The sequence below is a fragment of the Tyto alba genome, unplaced genomic scaffold, assembly GCF_018691265.1.
Source record: "Tyto alba isolate M040663 unplaced genomic scaffold, T.alba_DEE_v4.0 Super-Scaffold_23, whole genome shotgun sequence".
Classification (NCBI taxonomy): domain Eukaryota; kingdom Metazoa; phylum Chordata; class Aves; order Strigiformes; family Tytonidae; genus Tyto; species Tyto alba.
The window spans coordinates 27,455,891-27,479,406 of NW_024881297.1; the positions used below are offsets into that span (position 1 = coordinate 27,455,891).

Genomic DNA, 23,516 nt, shown 5'->3' on the forward strand with positions numbered 1-23,516 from the left:
GCCTCCGAGTGTATGTGGGTCTCCCTGTGCATCTGCCGGCACTTCTGTTCAACACTGCCACGTCTGCTACACAGAGACAGCACTGCCTTAACACCCCGTCCCCCCGCAGTGGGAATCAGTGTGTGCTTGGTCTGTGCAGCATGTGCTATGGCTGGATCCCCAGCCCAAAGGAAGGGGGTGCTTCTGCAGGGCTGGGCACAAATGGGTCTTGGTCCCAAATGAAGGAAAGAGGTAGGGGGAAGAGGGGGTCCAGCTTGGAGCTCATCTGCAGAGAGAAAAAAAAGCACACGGCTCACACTCCCCTGAGAAAGGGTTTAATGGGAAGGGGAGGCACTGCAGTTTCTTTCAGAATAAAAGCTGGGGTAACACCCAGAGGAGAGACAGACACATATGCACACTATGTACAGAGCGACACAGGCAGTGCCAGGCACCCCAAGCCCCCCGCCACCATCCCTGTGCTATCCTTGAGGAAGCTGGGAGGGAGGGGGCAAAGGGCTTGCCAAGCAAGGAGTGATTGCAGTCCTGACAAAGACTGGGATATGGGGGGGCAGGGAGGGCAGTGGGAGTATAGGGATGGGGCCTGCCCACAGGGCTGGAGAGGGTGGAACTCTTTGGTTTCAACATTAAGACTGTGCAGGGCCACCTTGTCCAGAGGGCGGGGGGAAGCAGAAAGATTCTAGGCACTGCAATGGAAGGACTCAATAAAACCAGTTCCCCCCACAAGAGGTGACCTGAAGCACCTGGTCAGAGTTGCAGCTGTGTCTGGGACCCAGCAACATCCCTCCGCTGCAAGAGCCAGACACAGACTGGAGAAAGAGAGACGCCAGGGGTGTTTCTCCCCCCTTCCCTGCTGCACCAGGCATAAATCTGCATGTGAGGAGGGATTTTACTCCTCTGCCCAAATGTGGTTTAGGCCCCCTCGGTTGCAGACATGCCGACGTGATGGCTGGTAGCTCCTAGTTAGGACAGGGTGTTGAGAAAATGACTCTCCCCTGCCAGAGTGCTCAACATGGAGCTCATGTCACCCACAGCCATGTTGGCACCACCAGATGCAGGAAGCAGGAGGCCACCAGCGGGGCTCGGGGGCCCAGGAAGCAGTGTAGGTGTCTCTGGATCTTCGACAATGGCAGCAAAGTCAAGGTGCGTATTCTCCAGGTCCAGGGAATCCAGGCTGTTGGCCACCTGCTCCCCTGAATCCAGGTAGTAATATGAGCTGCCTTTGAGTCCTTCCAAGCTCCCACCATAATGCCTGGGACCCCCACAGCTTGATGCCGTTTGGCCCTGCAGCTTATGCCCCCCCTTGCCCACATGTGTGCCCTGGCCTGCATAATACAGCAGGGCATTACCAGGTCCCTCAGGTGTGGGGCGGGCAGGGGGCAAGCGAAGTACACGCCGGGAGTTGGCTTCCACTCCCGCATAGGAATGGCTTGGCTGAGCCAGGCTGCCGGCATAGTTCAGAGTGTTTTGGTGACCAGGTGGTTTAGGGCCACCAGGTGGGTGTGGCACCATCTCTGGGTTGAAGCATGGGGCATTTAGGAGGTGCTGGGTCTCTGCCAGTCCCTGTGGGTGATCTGGTTTGGCTTGGTAACCAGAGTACTTTGGGCTGAGGTACAATGGTGCTTGCATGGCTTGGCACTGCCCAGGTTCACTGCCCACCCCCATGCCAGGCTCCCCTCCCTTGGAAGCTAGTTGGTCTCCCCACATCAGAGCCTGCTGGGCCTGCACATAGCTACGGACCATCACTTCTTTGGTCTGCATGGTGGGGGTCTGGGCTCTTCTAGTGCCTGGGTTCAACATGCCCATGTAACTGCCAGGTGCCTGCTCCTCAGACTGATAACCACCAGGCCCTACATTCATGGCTTGGCCAAATGATGCAGGACGCTGCATGGGCCCAGCAAGCCTGGGGTTGTGGCAGGGAGCAAGTGCTGGGGCAGGTGCTGGGTAACGCTGCTCAGATTTGATCTGTAGTCGATTAAGCCGGGGCCCCCCAGAAAATCCACTGTCCTGGCATGAGTTCACAAGTTTGGGTTGCTGCCCACAAGAACTGGGTAGTGGGTACTCAGTACTTTGATGGTGACAGCGTGGCCCAGACATGGCAGCAGCAGAGGCACTGATGCTTGACTGCCCAGAACTCAACTCCATATTGCCTTGGGGAGGTCCATCCCAAGTAGCTGGCACAGTCCCGTTGCCAGCATGCGTAGTCGTGAAGTGCTGGTTCATCTGGCACTGAGGGAGGGAGAACTCCGACTGAAGCAACCCCTCCTCCGTGTCCCCATGCCCGCCCTGGTTCAGCTGCATACCCTCCGTGGTCCGGTGAGCGCTGCTGTAGAGGCCTTCACACTGCAGCTCCACAACTGTCCCCTGGCATGGGAAGCTTTCCTCAGGGTAGTTCAAGTACTGTTCCATCTCTAGCAAGCCAGAGTCTGTGCCTGGATCAGGGCCCTCTATGCTCACACTCTCCAGGAAGACATTTTCACTGATGCTGGGTGGGCGTGGGGAGAAGACATGGCGCTGAAGGTTGGCATCAGAACCACTCAAGGGCTGCAGAGCAGTTCTGCCCACTCCTGGCACATTCACGTTACCCATGCTCTTAAAACGATGCACCTTGGGCACAGCATGAGGGTTGGTCGCGGTCCGGGCAGGGTCACTGGCACGTCGCACATCATTCCGAGGCACGAGGTGAGGGGGAACGCTGCCTGCATAGCCAGGGTAGTCATTGGAACTGTGCCTTCGCAGCAAACCATTTGAAAGGAAGCGGGGTTCGGCTGGCCCGAGGTAGTCCCCAGGTAAGCTGCTGTGGCCACGCATGCCCACTCGCTCCATGTTGGGCAGTGGGGTTGGGGGTGGGCCACCTGTGGCGGCAGCATATTTGGCCTTGAGACGGTAACGCTGGGCTGGGGTAAGGCTGCCCAGACCTGGCAGCCCTCCACAGTGGCTGGCATCGCTGGAGCGTCGCGAGTCATCTGGAGAGATGGGGTCATAGCCATCTGCCAGGCCTGCCCCGCCAGGCATTGCCCCTGCCTCGCCACCCAGACATGGCCCAGCCAGGCACGGGGACACCAGGGATGAGCGCCGGCTCACTGTGTAGGCTGAGCTTACGGTGCTGGTGGCGCTGCTCCGGCGCTCGTTCAGTGCCATGCCCACCTCTGCTGCTGACAGCTCCGCAACGCGCCGGTGCGAGGCAGCTGGCGGCAGTACGGAGATCCCAGGCACCTCCCCAGGCAGGCCTGAGGAAAGAAAAGGAGGAGTTACACCAGGTCGCAGCATGGCACCAGTGGTCAGAGGAGGAACAGGCAGCCACCTCCAGTATCAGGATGTGGCCTCTCTCACAGTCAGTGCCTGCTAGGACAGGAAGCAGATTCAAGTGGTGGCAACTAAGAGGGGGCAGAAGATCACTGAGAATCATTTAGGTTGGAAAAGACCTTTAAGATCATCAACTTCAAAGTTGGGGCACAGGCCAGATGTGGGAGTCCATCACTAGAGAAAGGAAGGTGTGGAAACGCCTCTGGCTGCAAACCAGATCTCTCTTGACACAGTGCCCATGGGACTGGCCCCACATCCAGGTGGGAGGGAACCACAGTCTTACCAGCTCCAGGGATGGCTGGAAAATTCAGGCCCTTGGTAGCTGATGGCTTCCTCATCTGCTTCAGTTTGTCAATGCGAAGATTTTCTAGCTTGTGAAGGGCCATGAGCCCTGAGGTGCCCATGGGCTCGCCAGGCATCACCTCCTCCAGCGTAGACAGATCCTCGTAGCTCCCACCTGCGTTGCCTGCCATCTCCACCCCACTGTCATTGTTGGTGGTGCTCCCGAGTGGGGAGTGGTCGCTGCTGCATGACGACTGCCCACCTGGGCTGGGCTGTGGCTTCTAAAACGTTAACCAAGGAAAAAGGGGTCAGATATCCACTACATCTCCGAGCCCGCACCCTGCCCAATGTGGAGATGACTCCCCCACCACACAAACTGACCCTCCAACAGGCCTAGGCAGGCCTCCCTCCATCATCACACCCCCTGCTTCTTACCAAGGCCAAGTCAGGCACCAAGAGTTTGCTGTCATCCTTCCGGGCCTCAGTGGGGCCATTTGTGTCTTTCTCCTGCTTCATGTCTGGGGGGCCACTGGGGGTGGGCAGTGCACGGCCTGGCACCACATCCCCTCGGTGCTTCTTGGTGACATGGGCGTCAGGGCCGTGCACCGTCTTCACGTGTTTGCGCAGGGAACTGGGGTCTGTGTAGCGTTTGGTGCAGCCTGGAATCTTGCACACATAGGGCTTCTGCCAGGGAAAAAAAGTAGGCATGGTGTCAGGAGGGAGTTAGCTCCAACTAGAGACCCCTCCCAACACAGTACTGGCTGGGCATGAAATAAATCCCCCCTCCTTCTTGAGTAGGCCCAAGAACTGAGGGAACTGAGAGTGGGAAGGGATCAAAGAGGCTGAGTCCCCTTGGAGAGGGCACGTTAGGTGCTACAGCAAGGCCTTGGGGGACATAATAGGGAGCCAGAGGAGGAACGTAAGGACGGTGCTCCACAGGTCTGAGGCCCAGGGTAGAGGGTCCCTGATAGGAATGCTGGTGACCAAGGAAGGGAGGAGGGGTTCATACTTTACTAGAGCAGGCAAGGAGGGAGTTGGAGCACACAGAAAAAAAATCAGGGATGTAGGGAGTTTTCAGAGTACGGCACTAATCAGGAGAAATATGGGGATCCCAAACGGGTGCAAAGAGCCCGAGATGGGTCTGTACCTCATTGGAGTGAGTGCGGTTTTGATGCTTGGCCCGGTCAGAAGCATTGGAGAAGGCCTTGTTGCAACCCTCGTGTTCACACACGTACGGTTTTTCACCCGTGTGTGAGCGCAGATGTGTCTTGAGGTTCTCCAGGCGTGAGTAGGCTTTGTTACAGCCCTCGAACTGTGCAGGCAAGCAGGGTGAAACATGCCACACACCTTCAACAGACCCTGTACCACATCACCCCCACACTACACACCCACAGCACGTTTGCCATGGACACGTAGCACATCCCCCAACCAACACACAACACACCTGCCCTTCTTTCAGGTGCGTGTCTTCACACCACTGGGCAACCCTTTACCCTTCTGGCCTATGTCATGCCACCTCACCATGCACTGGCCACACAGCCGTGCTGCACCCAGCCTGCTACATACCTCTTTACCTCATCTGCATCTCTGACATGCCAGTGATCACACCGGCTCTGGCCTGCTACACATGAACCCCACTCTATCATGCCCTACCATGCTCCTGACCACCCTGTCTGTCCTACTTCCTTTTCCCCACCACACATCCCCCCTCAATGCCACACACCAGACGCATCAGCTCTCACCCTGCCCTGAGCTCTGCCCGGTTCAAGGCACCACAGTTCAGCTGAGGCTTTGCAAAGGCTTGTGTCAGCTCACCGTGCATTTGTGAGGTTTCTCGCCTGTGTGACGTCGCATGTGCACCACCAACATGTACTGAGCCTTGAAGGGCCTCTGCTCCCGGGAACATGCTGCCCAGTGGCACACAAACTCCTTCTTCTCCCCATGGATATGCTCATTGTTGATGTGCTGAGGAGAGAGGGGCATCGCTGGTGGCATTGGGGAGGGTACCAAGGGTCAGGGAGATGCAGGTGTCAAAAAGAGTATCATGGGAGAAATGGACATAGAGGGACCGGGATGTCAGGTGGAGACAGAGTGGTCAAATGGTGTCTAGAGGAGGCAGGAGATGGCTGGGGGCTATTTTCGAGGACCAAGAGAAGACAATAGGGGTCAAGGTGGTCTGAAGGGTGGTCAAGGGGATATAGGAGAGCTGGAGTGTCTGGAGGGAGACAAAGAGCAAAGGAGGAAGTCTGGATGCACCAATGATTCAAGAGAGCTGCCCCAGAGGTCAGGAAGGCCATATTGGATGTTCCCCCTAGGGACATGGTATAGGAACGTCATGAAGAACTTGCCCACAAGAAGTGAAGGATGCATGTCCCTCCCTTCCTAGGGGCAGCTTCCAATGGGGTGCACCTGTGTGGTGAGTTCTCAGGGCAGGGTGGGAGGGGATCAGCCCAGTATAGGACAGTCTTAGAGTAGGAGTCATGGGTTGACACAGGGGGATGTCAGCCAGCAGCCTGAGGGCAGGTTCTGGGACTGGGTGTACCCAGGCAGGCCCTAACTCACATGCACCAGCTGCTCCTGCGTATCGAACTCCTTGGCACAGCCATCCCAGTAGCAATTGGTTTCATACACAGTCTCAGACTCAGGTTTCCCATCCTCCTTCTCCAGATCTTCCCGAACATCGATCATGCCCAGCAAGGGGTCCTGGGAGAACACAGCCAGATGAGCACTCCCAGGTACAACCCTCCATGCCTCCTGTTACTGGAAGTGGTGCCAGGGAGGAGCATAGAGCCCCAGGGAACTGGGGGGGGTCTCAAAGCCTGGGGAGTACCTGGGTGCCTGTGGAAGCTGGACTAGAGATGTCACCCTCGGATCTTTCCTCTGTGTATTTGACAGCCACAGGGCTGCTCAGGCTCCACTCCAACTTTAGCTGCTACCGGGGCAAGGAGAAAGTAGAAAGCAGTCAGTACTCAGATGCTCACTGGACCACCACTTAAATGAGATGCACTGCTTATATGGATGCAAGACCCCCTTACCTGGCAGTGTTTGAGGGTCCCACGAGCTGGGGCATGGTGCAGGAGCCCGGGGTGGGTGGACATGTGTTCATGAGAGCTACATGGTGGTGGTGGTGATGTGTGGCTGTACAGGTGGCCTTGGCCCTTCTGCTGACCTGGTGGACTCTGGTATCCCAGTGATGGACTGCAAAGAGCAAGAGGGATGAGCAGGTGACACCATCAAAGGACAGAAATTTAGGTCTTCTGAGCCAGGGATCCCAGCCAGTGAACTCCCAGAGACTCCTTCCCTAACCCACCGTCCCACTCTGCTCCCACCTTCCCTAGCCCTCAGCCCAGGCACTCGCCAAGCTGGGAATTGGCATTCAGGCTCCCAGACTGACAGGCTTCACACATACCAGCGGGGCTAGAGTCTGGTGCCCACCTGATGGTGCTGATGGAGAGGTGGCCGTAGGAACCACTGGCAGAGGCACAGCGGGAGTTGATGAACGCAACAAGGGAGTTGGGTGAGGTACGGATTACCGTCTGCAGGTCAATGCTAGAGTCTGACAGCGGTGAGATGGACAGTGCCCGCTTCTTGCCCAGTTTGCCCGCACCACGGGGCGTTGAGAACCGTGAGCCTGGGATGGCAGCAGAAAGTGGGAGACACTCCTCTCAGCATGGGTCCTAGGAGGCTGAAGAAAGCCCCAAGGACACAAGTCTGGTGCTCTGGAGTCTGAAGGAGTACGCTGAGTGTGCCAGTTAGCTTTTGATTTAGAATAGGATAGGATAGGATAGGATAGGATAGGATAGGATAGGATAGGAATGGAATGGAATGGAATGGAATGGAATGGAATGGAATGGAATGGAATGGAATGGAATGGAATGGAATGGAATAGAATGGAATAGAATAGAATAGAATAGAATAGAATAGAATAGAATAGAATAGAATAGAATAGAACAGAACAGAACAGAACAGAACAGAACAGAACAGAACCTTCACATCCTTCTTAAATGGTGGACCCATAACTGCATGCAATACTCCAGGTGAAGCCACACCAATGCTGGACACAGCGGGACAATCCCCTCTCCTGCCCATCTGGTTATGCCGTGTTTGATGCACCCCAGGGTACGGCTTGCCCTCACGGCTGCCAGGGCATACTGCTGACTCCTATTGTCCCTGCTGCCCACCAGCATCCCAGACCCATTTCTGTAGGGCTGCTCCCCAGCTACTCCCCTCCCAATTTGTACCTGTTGCTGGCTTTGGACTGTGGAAAGGCTCAAAAGTGTACTCTCCCTCCCTACCACAGTCATCAAAGTCCATAGGGGGTACCTAAGCTCCTTGACACACATGTACTCCCTGCCACAGCTGATATCATCCCAAGAAAAGTGCCTGATCCCCTTGGTCACAGCCAACACAAATCCTCCTGTTCACACAGGCATCGCTGTTTCAGGAAAGATACCTGAGGCCCCAGAAGTCGTCTCCCTTATCACAGGCATCACTGTCTCCAGCACTGCCAGACCCCCCTCAGCACACACACCTGCACTCCTGACACAATCCCCAGGAGATGCCTAAACCCCTTGTAGAACCCCTACCTGTCCCATGCCCTCCCAGGACTGGAGACTTACCATCACCGCTGCCTGGGTGCTCGGTTCCTGGCACCAACCCATAACCACGGTGACTGCTCATGAAGTTTGACTGATGGCAAACAGGGAAATCAAGTCCTGGCAGAGGGGAGGAGAAAGACAGGAAGATGTATTAGGGTGAGTGGCACAAAGGAGAGAGGAAATGTCCAGGGCATCCCTGAACCCAAGGGCTGAATGTGAAGTCGGGTGTCCGTCGGGCCCGTGGCAGGCACTGCTCAGGCCCGGGCACTAGCCAGAACGAGGGGGCTACGACCGACCTTGTGGCCCTGGAGCACCTGGGGCTGGTCCGTGGGGCGGGCGCAGGCAGCAATGCTCAGCATAGCCAGTGGCCGGGGGGCTGACGGGGTTGAACATGTCGCAGCGGGGCCTGGCCAGGCTCAGGAGCACATCTGGTCCTCGCCGAGGGGCTGGAGCCGGTCGGGGCCTGAGGAGGACAAGGGTGGGCGGGCGCCGCCGCCCCGCGCCCGCCAGGGGGCGCCGCAGCACAGCACAGCCGCGGGCAACGGGGCCGCCCCGAGCCCACCCCCCCCCACGCGGGCCCCGGGGGGGTCCCCGCCCCGCGGCTCCCTCCCGAGCCCCCCCTCCACGGGCCCGGGGGGTCCCCGCCCCGCGGCTCCCTCCCGAGCACCCCCTCCACGGGCCCGGGGGGTCCCCGCCCCGCGGCTCCCTCCCGAGCCCCCCCTCCACGGGCCCGGGGGGTCCCCGCCCCGCGGCTCCCTCCCGAGCACCCCCTCCACGGGCCCGGGGGGGTCCCCGCCCCGCGGCTCCCTCCCGAGCACCCCCTCCACGGGCCCGGGGGGGGGTCCCCGCCCCGCGGCTCCCTCCCGAGCACCCCCTCCACGGGCCCGGGGGGGGTCCCCGCCCCGCGGCTCCCTCCCGAGCACCCTCTCCACGGGCCCGGGGGGGTCCCCGCCCCGCGGCTCCCTCCCGAGCACCCTCTCCACGGGCCCGGGGGGGGTCCCCGCCCCGCGGCTCCCTCCCCAGCACCCTCTCCACGGGCCCGGGGGGTCCCCGCCCCGCGGCTCCTCACGTCCCACGGCCCGCCCTGCCCACGGCCCGAAACCGCCCGCCGTGGCCTCGCACCCCTCCCCTGCCCGGGGATGCACAGCCCCCTGTGTTGCTGCTTCGTGGCAGCCCCCTGCACAGGGAAGTCCCAGGGGCGCTGCCAAGGCAGGAAGAGCAGGTGACAAAAGTGAGAAACCCTTTCCCCCACCCCATTCTGGGGCTCAGACATGAACAACGAGGGTCCACGGCAGCGGAACTGGGCTAGAGAGCATCAGACCCAGCAGCAACCACCGATGACCATCTCTGCATACGCAAAAACTTCGTGGGCCCCCACCCTGCCGTGGCGGCCCCTGGCATTTTCCCTTGCCCGCCCCACACGTACACATCCTGGCGCTCCCTTCTCACCAGGGTAGCCACCCGCTTCCCTAAGGGCTCCCACTGGAGCTGGGGGTCATTCCCCAGCTGGGGCACAGGCCTGTATGTACCTGGAAGGGAGAAGGGGCTGGTGCAAGAGGAGACGTCTGTGGGGCCAGGGCGCAGCCCCCCCATATCCCTCTCCTCCCCTTCTGACATTGCAAATGCATGCGGAAAACTGCATGTCTCCAGCAGGCTGGGTGGGGGCAGAAGGTGCAAGTCATGGCAGCTCTTTGCCACCACAGCCACCTAGCCAAAAACGGAGGCCATCCACTGCCACCCGGTCCAAAGTGAGTATGTCTATCCCCACGTCCCCAGTGCCTGGCAGGCCTCCAGACCCCTTGTGGCACCAGCGTGGGGGAGTTAACATACCTTAAGCACATGAATTGCGGTACGGATCAGACCACTGCCCAGTTCGAGATCACCTCTGATATCTCGGCACAAGCGGTGCCGCTGCGGCAGGGCACCCTGCGGTCACCCATCACAAGCACCCCCAGATACTGACAGCAAGGTGTCCGCGTGCATGGCGCTGTACTAAGAGGGTCCTGTCCCCACAAGAGTCCCAAGCCCACTGCAGTGTCTGTTGCAGCGGGAATGAAGTGCACACACGTGCACCCAGACACCCACAAAAACATCCGCACTCAAGTACGCACATAGGTGTAAAAGCTGCGAGCGCTAACTGCCAAGAGGAGAAACATAGGCACAGACAGTTAGAAATGTTCTTGGTCAAAGGACCCGAGCTGGCACCCTGCACTGCACTCCTCATGGGTCCCTGCAGCACCTGCAGGTCCCACCCAGCCCTGCCTTGCCCGTGCGTACCCACCCTGCCTGCAGGTCAAAACCCTGCCCTGTTCCACCCACACATTGCACCCCTGCCCACAGGGCTCAGCCCAGCCCACTATCGCATCCCTGCCTGCAGGTTCCTGCCCCTGTGCCTGGGTCTCATTTCCACCTGCAGCTCTGCCTGGCCGTGACCGTGGTCAGATCTCCAACTGTGGCTGTGCCTTTGGCCTCTGCACGCAGGTCCTGGCCCACAGCTCCATACCCACCCGTGGTCCCTGTCCTGCCCCAAGAGCCCCGAGGGCTTACATGAAGGGCAGAGGCTCTGGAAGGAGAAACAACCACAGGGTGAGGGGGAGGTACATGTGGGTGGCACTGGAAATGAGGCCTCCTGCCCCCTCAGCCTCCCCCTTTGAGAGACCAAGGGAATCGCCCCAAACAAGGGGTCTGGGGGACTGGGAGCCCCTCACCCCACTGGGAAAGTGCTGAGTTGTATTTGGAGCACGGGGTGGGGGGGGTGAGGGGGGCAGCAATTCTTCCGCATGAGTTGCCCCTTTGAAAGCTTGTCTAGGGGCTTTGTGAGAGTGTCAGCCAGGAAGAATGGAGGCGCGGGGGGGGGGGGGGGGGGGGCAGCAGGGCAGGCAAAGGGGGAGGGAGGGAGGTATCTGGGAAGGTGGTGGTGCTGGGGGCAGGCAAGGGAAAGAGAGATGAGTAGGAAACGAGTCGGGGGGGGAGGGGGAGGGTGCAAAGGAGGGACCTCTTACCTGCCTGCTCGACCTGGGCCTTGCAGCAAAGATTAGCGATTAGCTGGAGGGGAAGCCTCCCATCTGCCCCCTACCCCAGCCACATCATCTAATGAAGAGAGGGTTTGCAAGTCCCTCAAAAAAGTTTCTCTAATTGTGGAGTCAACCACGGCAACCTCCCCACCACCACCACCCCCCTTTGCACACACAGCTTATTCACATGTGCACAGGCACACACACACATGGATGCATGAACATACATTCGCACGTATCTAGAGCGGCACACGTGCAACTGGGAAATAATGGGGTGTGGTTTTTGTTCAGCAAAGCCAAAGTCCTCTGTCTCCCCGTCCCAACAGCCATCATCTGAGCTCCCCCAGGCTGCCCCCCAACCCACAGGTTTAGCCCACCAGCCCCTCGTTCTATAGGAGAGCAGGCAGGTTACTACCATGCAGTGCAGCAACCATATGCAGCCACCCCAGCCCATAGGGGCGTGGGGCTGTGCCTGTCCAGACAGGTGTACCCACTTGCTGCAGCAGCAACAGGATGAGGGGCTCTGCCCTGGGCCCAGCTGGCTCCCACCAGCCTACAGCTCCCGACCCCAAACTGGACTGGGGACTTGCTGCCCTGAGTTCCAAGCAGATGGGGCACCTACCGCTTCCAAGAAAAGGGTTAATTCACCCATGGCCTCTGTGATGTTCCCTCTACCTTGGCGACTGTTAGCCCCGTTCACCTTGCTATACACAGCTGTGCCAGCCCCTGCCGTGCCTGCCACCTGCTATATCCCTGCACACACATACACACACGCACACGTTCACAGAGCACACGTACACACACCCACAGAGTGACCACCACACAAACTCCATGTGCACGCACACAGCACCTGAGCAGCACGCAGGGCGCGCGCGCACACACTTGTGCACACCAGAGAACAGGTAAGTCCAACGGAACACGTGCAAAGCCGCGTGTACATGCGTCCAACACACGGGTACACAACACATGCATGTGCACAGGTTTATACAAACATGCATGGAGCACACCTGGGCGCACAGAGCACGCACGCATACACCACACACCACCACACGTGGGGAACACACAGGCATGTAGCACAAGATACACAAGTACCCCCGCCTCATGACTCCCCAGCCTTGCGCACCACCTCCCAGACTGGGGGAGTAACCCCTCTGTGACCCCTCCAGCACCCACCCTGCGGGACTGCGGGCAGCTCAGTGGTGCCTTGGTCCACACCACCCCCAGTCCCTGGCCACGTAGGTACAGCAGGAGGGTCAGGGTCCCGCTGTGCCAAGACAGCCTCTCCTTCCTGGGTCCAGGTGTGAGCAGACCCATCCTGGCAAGGGCTGGGTGTCCCTGCTGGGGCAGCCCGGAGGCAAGCGGGTGCCAGGCTGGCAGGACGGCCGTGCCACGGCCCTCTCTGATCCCACACATCCCGCCTGCTGGGGGGGCTGGCTGTGCGAGGCAGAAAGTACCCAGGGCCCATGAGTCCCAGCTGCAGAATGCTCCCCCCCAGCCCATGGGGTCCGCAGGGGCTCCCCAGACCCTGGTGGCCCCCTGAGCAGGGGAAGCCAGAGGGGGCCGGGGAGGCAGGGAGCCAATGGGAACTGGCCCGCGGCTCCCCCACCGCCGCGCTCGCCTCCCCCGCCTGCCGCACACCGCCGCGGCCCACCCAAGTAGCAGCCTATGGGCATAAATTTGAGAGCCAGGCGCAGCCGGGATTGAGGGGAATCTTCGCTCGGTCTCCTCCTGCCAAGAAACTCAAACTGAAACACATTCCTCCTCCTCTCTGCCAAGAAAACAAGGAGCGCAGCCAGCGGCAGGAGCAGTTGAAGCAGGGCTGGTTCCAGACGCCAAAATGCTGCACAGGAGGGGGTCAGGACTGGCCATCCCCCTCCCCCCCAGCTCCTTGCCTTTTATTTCCTGCAAACACATCTAAAATCTGTCATCTGGCTCCAGTTTCCTGAGGACACTGGGGAACAGGGTGGGGGAAAGGGAAAGAGAGAGAGGAGAAGGCGCAAAAGGCAGAGAGGGAAAGATGTAGCAAGCTTGTGTCACTGGACGACAGTCAGGATGCCTGCGCTGATGGGTGGTGGAGCAGAGATGGAGGGAATGAGGGAGAGACACAGACGCAGGCACTGGCAGGAATTGCACACCCTTAGGAGACCTGGCTGCAAGAAGAGGAGGAGGTGGCGGGCTGCACCCCACCGCACCCTGCGACAGGGCAGACCCCCACCCCATCTCCCGCCTCGCACCAGGAACACTCCTGGCTCCGGAGCAGCCCTGACAGCCCTGGGGCCGGCCAGCCGGCAGCAGTGGGTGCAGCGTGCTGCAGCAGGGTGACTGCCATCCAGCCCAGCACCCAGGGGTTGTGGGGGCCCCTGCCCGTGCCTTAGCACTGTCCCCATCATCTCCCGCCCCAGGGCCCAGCCCCTTCAGGGTTAACCACCCCGGAGTCCCACTGTGGAGGAATGTGATGTCAGGGCTGGATTAGCCGTGAGTCTGAGATCCCAGCCCATAGAGCAGCAGCGCTGATCTGTGTGTGGCACAATCCATCAACCCGCCCAGCACAGCCCCCAGCGTGGGGGGCCTGGGGGAAGGCGCTGTGTGTGCATGCGTGGGAGCATCTGTGTTTCTGTAAGCATGTGTGTGTGCACGTGCGTGTGTGTGCTTGTGGGAGTATGTTTGGGGGGGTGCTTGTGTGTATGTACTCACAGACGTATGTGTTTGCATGCATGCTTGCACTTGTGCATGTCTACATATGTGTGGAATGTGCATGTGTGCCTGTCTACATGTGCACGTGGGGAGCTACAGCAGTAGCTAAGGGGGAACAGCTAAACATTTGCAGGACTGGACACCCCCAACCCTTACTCGCTGAGGAAGCAAGGGAGGGCCAGAGCAGAGAGACCAGACAGACAGAGAGCAGGGTCCAACCCCGCAGCGGGGGCTAAGATGGGGAGATGCCCCAGAAGGCCACCACTGCACGTGGTTTTCACACTCTCAGGAGAGGTGTGTTCTAGCCCAGGGGCAAACCCCTGAGCCCACCACAGGCACAGGGCCCTGCTGACACCCCTGCAGCCCTCCCCGCAGCCCTCCTGTGACCCAAGGTCAGCTACGGGCCCAATTGGTTTAACCTTACAGGGCCTTAGGAAAAACACTGATCTGGCTTAAGATCTGCCTTCCCACAGCGGTTGCAGCAGCACAGGCAGAGCAGCGGCCAGGGCAGTTCTGCAGACAGAGAACAGGAACACAACAGAGGGCCAGGCTGAGCTGCAGCACACAGATGCAAGTAGCAAGACTGGAAGAGAGCTGCTAGGAGCCAACGCTCCCTCACGCCAGCGACAGTCCAGGATCAAGAGGACACATTCTAGCTGCCTCCCAGGGTAGGTGGGTTCTGGCAGTGCCAACACACTCCTCCCCAGCTATGATGTCTCGGGCATGCTGTACAGCCTCCCCAGGCGCCACAGCTGGCACCCACTGGGGGTGGGAAAAGGCCACTGATGGCAGGGCAAAGACCGTGAAATTCCGCCCCCACCCCGGAAGAAGCCTCTTTTCCCTGCACTGGGACCAAGTTTGGGCCAGGCCAGTCTGTACTGTGGAGCTGCTTCCCCTGACCCCACACGCTTTCTCATCTCTGCCTCAAGCAGAAGTGATGGGCAGACCTCCCGCCCAGCTGCCTCGCTATGCATCTGACCCCACTGTTAGGCCAGGCCTTTAGAGCAAGCCCGAGCTCCTCTGCATGGGGCAGCTAATCTGCCCAGGACTGCAGCTGCCACAAAGCACATTGCTTCAGGTTCACGGGGTCTGAAAGGGGATGATTCAGGGTCATGATCCCATGCTGGTGTAGGCTACCAAGCTCGTTCCAAGGTGGTCCCTTGCCTGAAAAAGTTGAGGCAGAGAAGAACCAGCTTTGGGGTAACTTTACCCATGTGTAAGGAAAGGGGCAGAAACATCCATGCCAGGACAGACTCAGGACATCCTCCACTCAGTTTTCCCTCCCCTCCCTCCCTCCCTTCTCCAGCCCTGGCTGCCACCTTCAGAAAACGTAACTCATCCTCATTCGCCACGCCATGCCAAAATTCTCTGCCCTTCGCATCACTTCCAGTAAGGAACAGAGGTCCCTCCCCAGCCCACCCATTCCTCCAGCATCACAGCTTTATGCAAGCTGCAGTATACCACCACCCATACGCCGCCTCTCAGCAGGGGGCAAAATGATCCAGCCCCTCGCTCCCACATACATCCACACCCACTCATGACCATGCACTGACATGCCTCTAGACATGTTAACACATGTTAATACACGTGTGCTTTGGATAGAGGGGAAGGCAGGCCAGTCTGGGGTGTAGCCCTGGCTGCCTGATCTCCAGTGTAACTCAGGGCAGAGACAGCTCATGGAGGAGGGCTGCAGGGTGGGAGCTCACGGCTCCACTCTCCCTGCCCCTGCTCCCCCTGTAAAGCAGGGACCGCCAGCCCTCAACCACAAGCTGAGCCACTCAGGAAGCCGTGGCAAGCCGGGCAGGAGTGGTGGTGCTTGATAGGTGGTCCCAGGGCAGGCAGGCAATTGTCATGGGCTTGCACGTTGTTTTCTTTGGCCCCCAGCACACGCTACCCCTGCAAATTGCTCACATAAAGCCACTTCCCTGGCCCCTACCTTCATTGGAGTCCAGGCAGGGGCAAGGTTTTGGGGTGAGGATAAGGGGGGGGGTGCACACATGGCAGCAGCTGCTATAAGGAATTTTTATGCTTCCCCCTTCCTTCCCAGTGCTGGAGGGAAACAGCAAAATTGAACATGTGGGACCCATAAAAGCCCAGCTCTGAGTCATGGCTGTGGGAGCCCCTGCCAGGCACTGCTCCTTCCCATGGCATCAAGGCATCATCCCCAACCCAGCAGGCTCATGCGTTACATGGAGGGACACCCTCAGAACAGGGGCTGCAGTGCAGGAAATCCTGCCGTCCTGACGGAGAGAAGGTTGGACCCGGCAGGCAGAGGTCTGCAGTGTCATCTGTCCTCCCACTGCAGTCAGGGTAGTTCACACTGAGCCTGTTCCCACACCAACATCTCCATCCTGCAGGATTCCTTGGAAGATGGGAACAGGAGGATGTGCGGGACCTGGCAGGGACTTCAGCGGTCTTTAAAGAGTAAAATATACATTAGCAATCCCTTTTAATCTGTGGAACTGCATGTCTCTTGATATCCATGGAGCAAAGTAAGCACACCACCTGGAGATTTAGGAAGAGTAAGTTGCTCCTCCTTTGGGGCAAGAGACCCCTTCTGTCTGCTGAGAAGTGGTGGTGGGAGTGCCCTCGGGCTGTTCCCAAAAGTCTCCAGCAATCCCTTGCCTGCTGGGACACATTTGTCTCTCCCAAAGTAACCGACACTGGTGGAGATGGGTGGCACAGATGCCTGCTTTCCTGTTCCTTGACTGAAAACCTGCTCTGTCCATACACAGCAACCCCATCACTTACAGCCATGTTCTCTGCCACCATGGGGGGTCACCAGCCAGGGCTTTGCTCCCCATAGATCAGGGGTGGGAATTTGACAGTGGGGTGCACCACATCTGGAAAGATGCCCCCCCACCCTGACCCAGCCTTGGAACCGGATAGAGCAGAGCTGAAACCTGACTCTTGTTTTGCTGCTTGCTCCCACTCTGAGGCAGCTATTTTATCGGCTGTTCATATCGTTATTCTGCAGCTTCTGAAGGGTTTTGATGTGCCATAAGGATTGGGGTGAGTACACTTGCTGTGTTCCTGTGAGGATTTCTGTAGAAGAATCCCCTCAGTCGCACCAAGGATGTACTCAATGGACCTTTTTTATTTATCACATCACTAAAATTGCTAAACACCAGGAGAAGAGATTAAGTCAAACTGAGGCATCCAAACTCGAGTCGAGAGACTCGAGTACCACAGATGCAAGACACCAACCAGGCAGATAACTGCACACACGCATACAGATACATACATGCACAGACAAACAGACCCATCTGTATACATGTCCGTAGGTGTGCACACCCATACATGCTCCCGGGAGACACTGTGTGAGTAGGAGGATTGCTCTCTCTTCTGACCAACTACCAGACGCTCGAGGTTTCCCTCTTTTAGTATGTCAGTACAGGATGGACTGATGCACTTCTACAGTGGCCTGTAGAAGGAAGGAAAGACAACACCACAAATATCCTTATGTGAAAGTCATGTCACACATGGGTATGTGCATGTATAGGTGTGTGTGCATGTGAACATGTGTACATGCATGTACATGAGGGTGCAAGGGTATGCACACTCATACAGCATGTTGGGAGTGGTAGGGAGAACGGTATTCTCCAGAGACTGCAGGCTGGCCAGCCTCTCCAGCACTGCAGCTGGTGTCCCGAGCTGCAGCATGTCACTAACAGCATCCCCCCAGTTGCACTGGAAGAAGGGCCTTCGTGTCTTCCAGTCCATCTGCCCACCCACCCCTCACACATTCTGGACAGTGAGTTGCAAATCCCCCTCCAAGCCCAAGCTCAACCCCCGCCTCTCCTCAGGCTGCCCTGACATGACAGCACGCGTCACAGGGTGTCCGCGCTGACTCACTCCTCTGGATGGAAACTTCCCTGCTCCGGGGAGATTCTCACAGTTCAGACAGCTCCAGCACTGCGAGGGAAACGCAGTACTGAGTTTGTTCCACCACCTCCCACTAGACCAGCCAAGGGGGGGCCTGGCGACCTTCTGCTCCCAACTGGCTCCTGATTTTATAACAGAAAAGACCCTGGAACATGGGGGTCATGAGGACCCCCTCACAAGCAACCAGTGACTTGGCTACAAGCAGATGCCTGGAGGGCCTTACAAGTCCGCTCACAAGCATTACTGGGAGTTCATGCATGCACACAGTGGCAGCTGGGCTGGCAGATGCATGAGGGTATGCGCTGGTGGGCTGGGGTCAGTACATGCCAGTCTCCTCAGAGGTGCTGGGATCCTTGGTAGTTCGGGAATTTGGGGGTCCTACCAGGCACAGGAAGTAATGGTGTGGATCTGCTCCAGGGTCTCAATTTCCAGCAGACTCCCTTGCCCTCCAAGACCCTTGCCAAGTAACAGTAACCTTCACTGTACTGGGGAAAGGCTCAAGGGAGGGTACAGACCAACCCGCCTTGCGCTAGGCAGAGACGCACGCATTGATAAACCAGCTTCAAACACCCACAACAGCGTGGAGGGGACAGTAGGTAACTTTGCTGTTCCCTGTCCCCCACAGAGGCAGCTTCAGCCTCAGCTGGACACAGCAGACCTAGCCACCCTGAGAAGTTTTCTTAGATCTGAATTTCTGAAGGAGAAGCTTAATCCAACTGCTTTCTCTTTCCTTCCCCCGCAACCTGCCCCTGCACCAAAACCCAATGCCCACCCTCAGGATGATGCATCCATCAGCTCCAGGTTTGCAATACCCAGCCTGCAGAGCAGAGTGGGTGAAAACTCAGATATCTGGGTATCCAGCAGAATCTGCTGGGCCCCTATGTCCCTTCCAGGGCTGGGCACAGGACCCTCACTGTGGTTGGAGTATCTACTGGTTTCCCAAACCCCAAACACGGCGTTGAAAATGTCACAACTATCCAGACCCACTCACATCCAGCTGCCTGCCTCTCCATCCTCATAGGAGACGTGCAGCCCTCAAGCTGTCACTGCAGTGCTGAGTGTCCCCCACTCTGGTTAGGGACCATCTGGACTTCACATGTGTGTGTAGGACCTGGCCCAGGGCACCATGCCGCAGAGAGGGTAATTCTCTAGAGAGACGCTTCCTCTGCCTTTAGCCTTCCTGCACTCCTGGCTCACCAAGGGCTGGGTGCAGTTTGGGGGTGCCTTGCAGACAGTTCTGGTCAGACCCTCAAAAGGGTGGCCTGTGCCCGCTCAGTTAGCTCACGCTCAGCTGCAAGCCAGGCTGACCAGGTCTCACAATGCCCTGCTCAGGGGCTTCTCACGCTGGCAATACCGGTTCCCTCCTGCTCCTCTGTGCCATACCTGACCCTGGCCAGCTTGCTTTGCCGGCCACAAACTCCTCATGCCAGCCAGGGAGTGATGCAGAGCCAACACGTGAACCCAACAGCCCTGGAAGCTTTAGAAAGGCAGCCAAAGGGTCAGTATCCAGTGGGGCACAGGAGGCACTTGGAGCCAACTGCCAGAGAGCTCAAGCCTGGTCACCGTTGTGGGGGAACTCAAGGCTGAGCTGCCTCACCCAACCCACCGGCCCCAAGTCCCACCTGTCCTGAGTACTAAAGCCAGCAGCAGTCCTTGTGCAAGTGTGCAGGAGGACCAGTGCACACTCAGAACTGGCACAGGCAAGGACTCAAGGTGCTCCACAACCAATGTGGAAAAGCAGCTCTGCCCTCCTCCCAAAAGCAAAGAGCTTTGATAAACTCCCTTGACACACTCCCTTTCCCACAAACTGTTGAACCAGGTGACCTTTTGAGGTCCCTTCCAACCTGGGCTGTTCTATGATTCTAGGTTTCCCAGGCACAGGAAACTTCTGTGGCAGTCTCCACTACAGCCCACACGGCAAGGGGAAAAGCACAGCTCCAGGGCCCACGGGATGAGGGCTGGGAAGCCAAAGCGCACAGGGACCTGGGCATTTCACCATGGTTTCTGGGAGGCTCCTTGGGGTGCACAGAATCTCCCTGCGCCTCACTTCTGGCAGATGCTTGCCCACATGGCCTGGCAGGCTGTCAGGGCAGCAGGGGGACCCACTGTCCCAGTGCCAAGCCATCCTCCCCTCGGAGCCTTGCCCAGGACCCCAGGAACAGCAGGTACTGTTGGTGGGGATACAGCCGTCTGCTCTGGCTGCGGGGCGCATGGGCCGGGCCAGCCAGCTCTATGCCCTGATAAAGCATCTGGGTGCAGAGGCCCACGGGACAGCTGGAGGAGCCCCACATATAACCACGACCAGCCCAGGGTAAGAGAGCTCAGGATGGCCAGGAGCTTGCACCAGCGGTGCAGGTGGCACTGCTCACGGTTCATGTGTGCCCAAGGACAGTCCTACAGCTGCTGCGTCACTCGGGCCAGGGCAGTAACTTCCAGCCGGCCGCTGTTCCCGGCCCAACACCCCCCCAGCTGGGCACCATCCGAGCTGCCCTGAGCCGGGGCTGCCTGCCCAGGAGCCTGGACCACCCCGCTCCAGCCCGGCCCTGCCCTCCTCGGGCTGCGAGGGGCTACACCGGGCGGGCAGAGCAGCAGCGCGGCCGGAGCAGCCCACCCACCCGGGGCGCACGAAGCGCGGCGGGAGCGTGAGGGCGTGGGAGTGGGTGTGAGCGCGAGTGTACGTGACGCGAAGCGCGGCGGGGCCGGGGCGCTCTTACCCGTCCCCCCCCGAGAGCGCTCGCCCCGTCCGACCCAGCCCGGCCCCGGCCCTCCGCCGCGCCGGGAGCCGCGCGGGGAGCCCCGGCCGAGGTCCCCTCCCGGCGCCGACGGGACGCGGGAGGGGGACGGCCCCGGCGCGGCCCGGCGGAGGGTCTGGCGCCGTCCGGGCTCCTCCGGGGAGCGCGGGCCCGCGGGCGCCCCGAGCCCCCGCCCCCGCCCCGCCCGACGGCTCCTACCTCCGAACGGCTCCGAGCGGCCCCGCGCGGGGCGGCGGGTCCCGCGGCTCCGCGCTCTCGGCTCCCCGGGCTGCAGCTGCGGCTCGGTCCGGGCGAGGAGCGGCACATCCAGGGGGACGGGACGGCGCGGCGCCCCCCGCGCTCCCCCGGCCCGCCCCGGGCGCCCGGAGAAAGTTGCCGGAGTCCCGCGGGGGCGGCGCGTCCCGGCAAAACCGACGGAGCCGGGAGGCGGCGGGTCCCGCTCCGCCAACTTGGGCGGCAGCGGCGCCGAGCGCGCTCGGGACGGAGACCCCGGCCGGGAGCGCCGCCGGCTCCAGCCACTCCGAAAACCCGGGCTGGATCCGACACACGCGCGCACACGGGGCACGCGCGCCCGCCACGGCCCTGCACACGCGCGGGGCCCGCGCGCTCCTCAAACGCACGGCCCGCGCGTGTGCCGAGGTCCTGCACGCGGGCCGGCCCTGCACACTCACAGCCGCACACACGTGCCGCCGTGCCCATGCACGGGGCTGTGTGCGTGCACGGGTCCCGCACACGGGTACCTGCGCGCCTTCGTGGATGTACGTGCAAGGTTTGCACGCATCAGCGCGCACGCAGATGTGGGCATGCATGCACGCACCTGTGCGTGAATACGCGGGGCACGGCCAGCGGGCGTGCGCACCGATACCCCTGCACGCGTGCATCTGTGTACCCTCCTGCGTGGAAGCACACGCACACCTTGGCACGTGTAAACAGACACATGCGGGCGCTCCCCATCCGCACAGCGCACACCCGTGTGCAGAGCAAAGCGCAGCACGTGCACGTGCAGGACGTGCAACACCAGCCAACGTGCTGAATGCCCAGCCCGGCCCAGTGAGGCAGCCTGGGGACCGAGGTCCCAGCACCTCCCGCCGCCCCGGCTGGGAGAGGCTGAGGCTCCCTGTGCTGGGTGTTGGGGTGCTGCGCAGAGGGGGTGGGCAGATGTGGGGTGTCGCAGGCTGGCAGGTCCCAGCAGGGCAGCACGGGCTCAGCACCTCGTGTAGCCCCGACACCGCTGGGCATCCGGGTGCAGCCTGAACCGCTGCCCCAGGCGCCGCTGAGCAGAGACGACCCTCCCCGGCACTGGACCCACCGCCCAGCAAGAGTGGGCCCGTCCCCCCCGCCCCCACGAGCCCCCTGTCAGGGCTGAGGGGAGCTGGGGGCTCTGTCGAGCCTTCCTGCCCAGGGTGCTGCCGAGGAAACCCTGAGCTGGCTTGTGGTTTGGGCGGAGGGGGAAACTGCCGGGTTGGGGGCATTGCGATCGACAGGAAACTGCGCGTTGTCCGTGGTCTGCGCGGGCCACCGCGGTCTGTCCGAGGCTCGTGGCCGTGACACCGCAGGGAAGCGCCGCGTGGGCGCCCACGCCTCCCCGGAGCGCTGCTGCGGCACGCGTGGCAGCGCAGCCGGCGCCAGCAGCAGCCGCTGGGACCACGCAGCCCCCTCCCCGGAATGTGCAGAGCCGCCTTCGCCCCGACACCCCCGTGAGGTCCCCGGCCAAGCCCCACGCTCCCTGCCCGTCCCGCCCGTGTGCCGGGGGGGGCGCCGGGACTGGGGCGTGGGGGGGGGCCCGGCGGGCCGCGGGACAGCGCCCCCTGGTGGCGACTGGCGGAGCCGCCCTCCCGCGGGAGCACCGGGGTCTCGTGGGGCCCCCGCCCACCTCGCCCCACGGGCCGGTGGGGCCCGTCCTCAGCGCCACGGGCCTGGGCGTGGCGGGGACATCGCTCTCTTCACCCCACCCCGCCTTGAAACGATGGGGAGCGAGCAGGATTTCCAGTGCTACCCCCTCTGGAGAGAACTGGAGCAAGGGGCTCACTGGCCCCTCGGGGGGGCTGCTATGGCCCCTCTCTAGGGGTGCACAGGGTTCGGCAAGTGGGGGGGGGGGGGCAGTAGGGCTGGGGGCTCTTCTTCACACATCCACCTTCATCTGCTTTGTGAGGCCAGAGCTAGGGTGTTCCCAGGCCTGCAGTGCCCCCATGCTACCCTGCCCACCAGGGTCCCACTGCAATGGAGCAGCTAGATGGAGGTGGAGACCAGGCCTGTCTCCCCAGGTCTCCCAAGACCAGCCGCACCCTCTGTGTCTGCCCAAAGAACCAGAGGTGCTAGGTGCAAGCTGCCCCCATAAGGTGATCTTGCCCCAGTGAGCACACTCTACACCCTTTTCCTTCCCCTTAAACTATCCCTCCCATCCTTGCAGGTGATCCCATTCAGCCACTTAAGGAGATGAGCCCCCCCATTTCCACCTGGAAATCCTCCTGCCTCCCCATCCTGCAAGCCACCGAGATGTCTAGCAAGCCTCCCAGGGCTGCCCTGATGGGTCCCCCAGGTGCCTCCTTCTTTGGCCACAAAGTCAGTGGCTCAGAAAGCCTTCTCCCATCCCTAAAGCTCCCCTGGCTCCTTGCCCCATGGACCACAGCCCGACTGTTGTCCCAGCAGTTCTCCCAGCTGTGTCCCGGTGTGGCACCAGTGCCTGCAGTTCAACCTCCTACTCACCACCCAGATGTTTCTCCACCACATCAACTGTGCCAGGGCTACCAGTGGTGGTGGGGGTGAGGATAACATGCACTGCAGGGCCTGAGACCTTCTCAGGCGCCCAACAGTGACTGTCACTTACATACAGGCTGATGCCCTCAGCTGGCATCAGAGCTGTACATCCTCATGGGGAAAAAGTCAAGTCCCATGTTGTGTTTGTGTCACTGTACAGAAGGCAAGCAGAGAGCTGGGGCTGTAGCGGCTCAGGAAGTAGGTTGCAAAGCATTCTGCTCCCTTCCCCA

General features: G+C 60.3%; 1 protein-coding gene across 3 annotated transcripts; it reads right to left on the minus strand.

Annotated features, from left to right (window-relative positions):
* Positions 1-298: 298 nt before the first annotated feature.
* On the minus strand, positions 299-23,303 carry GLI1 (GLI family zinc finger 1). Of its 3 annotated transcripts, none has more exons than XM_032997798.2 (12): positions 23,236-23,303; positions 8,480-8,646; positions 8,205-8,300; positions 7,021-7,216; positions 6,621-6,783; positions 6,416-6,517; positions 6,148-6,288; positions 5,401-5,550; positions 4,733-4,897; positions 4,021-4,269; positions 3,587-3,866; positions 299-3,227 (listed from the first exon to the last, which is right to left on the minus strand). In XM_032997798.2, the coding sequence occupies exons 2-12, from the start codon at positions 8,574-8,576 to the stop codon at positions 961-963; spliced, it is 3,906 nt and encodes a 1,301-aa protein (XP_032853689.2). In that variant the 5' UTR covers positions 8,577-8,646; positions 23,236-23,303; the 3' UTR covers positions 299-960. The 3 variants fall into 3 exon arrangements, with proteins under 3 accessions (XP_032853689.2, XP_042652919.1, XP_042652918.1); XM_042796985.1 differs by lacking the exon at positions 23,236-23,303 and adding an exon at positions 20,728-21,018 and having other exon boundaries at positions 6,416-6,514; XM_042796984.1 differs by lacking the exon at positions 23,236-23,303 and adding an exon at positions 20,728-21,018.
* Positions 23,304-23,516: the final 213 nt, after the last annotated feature.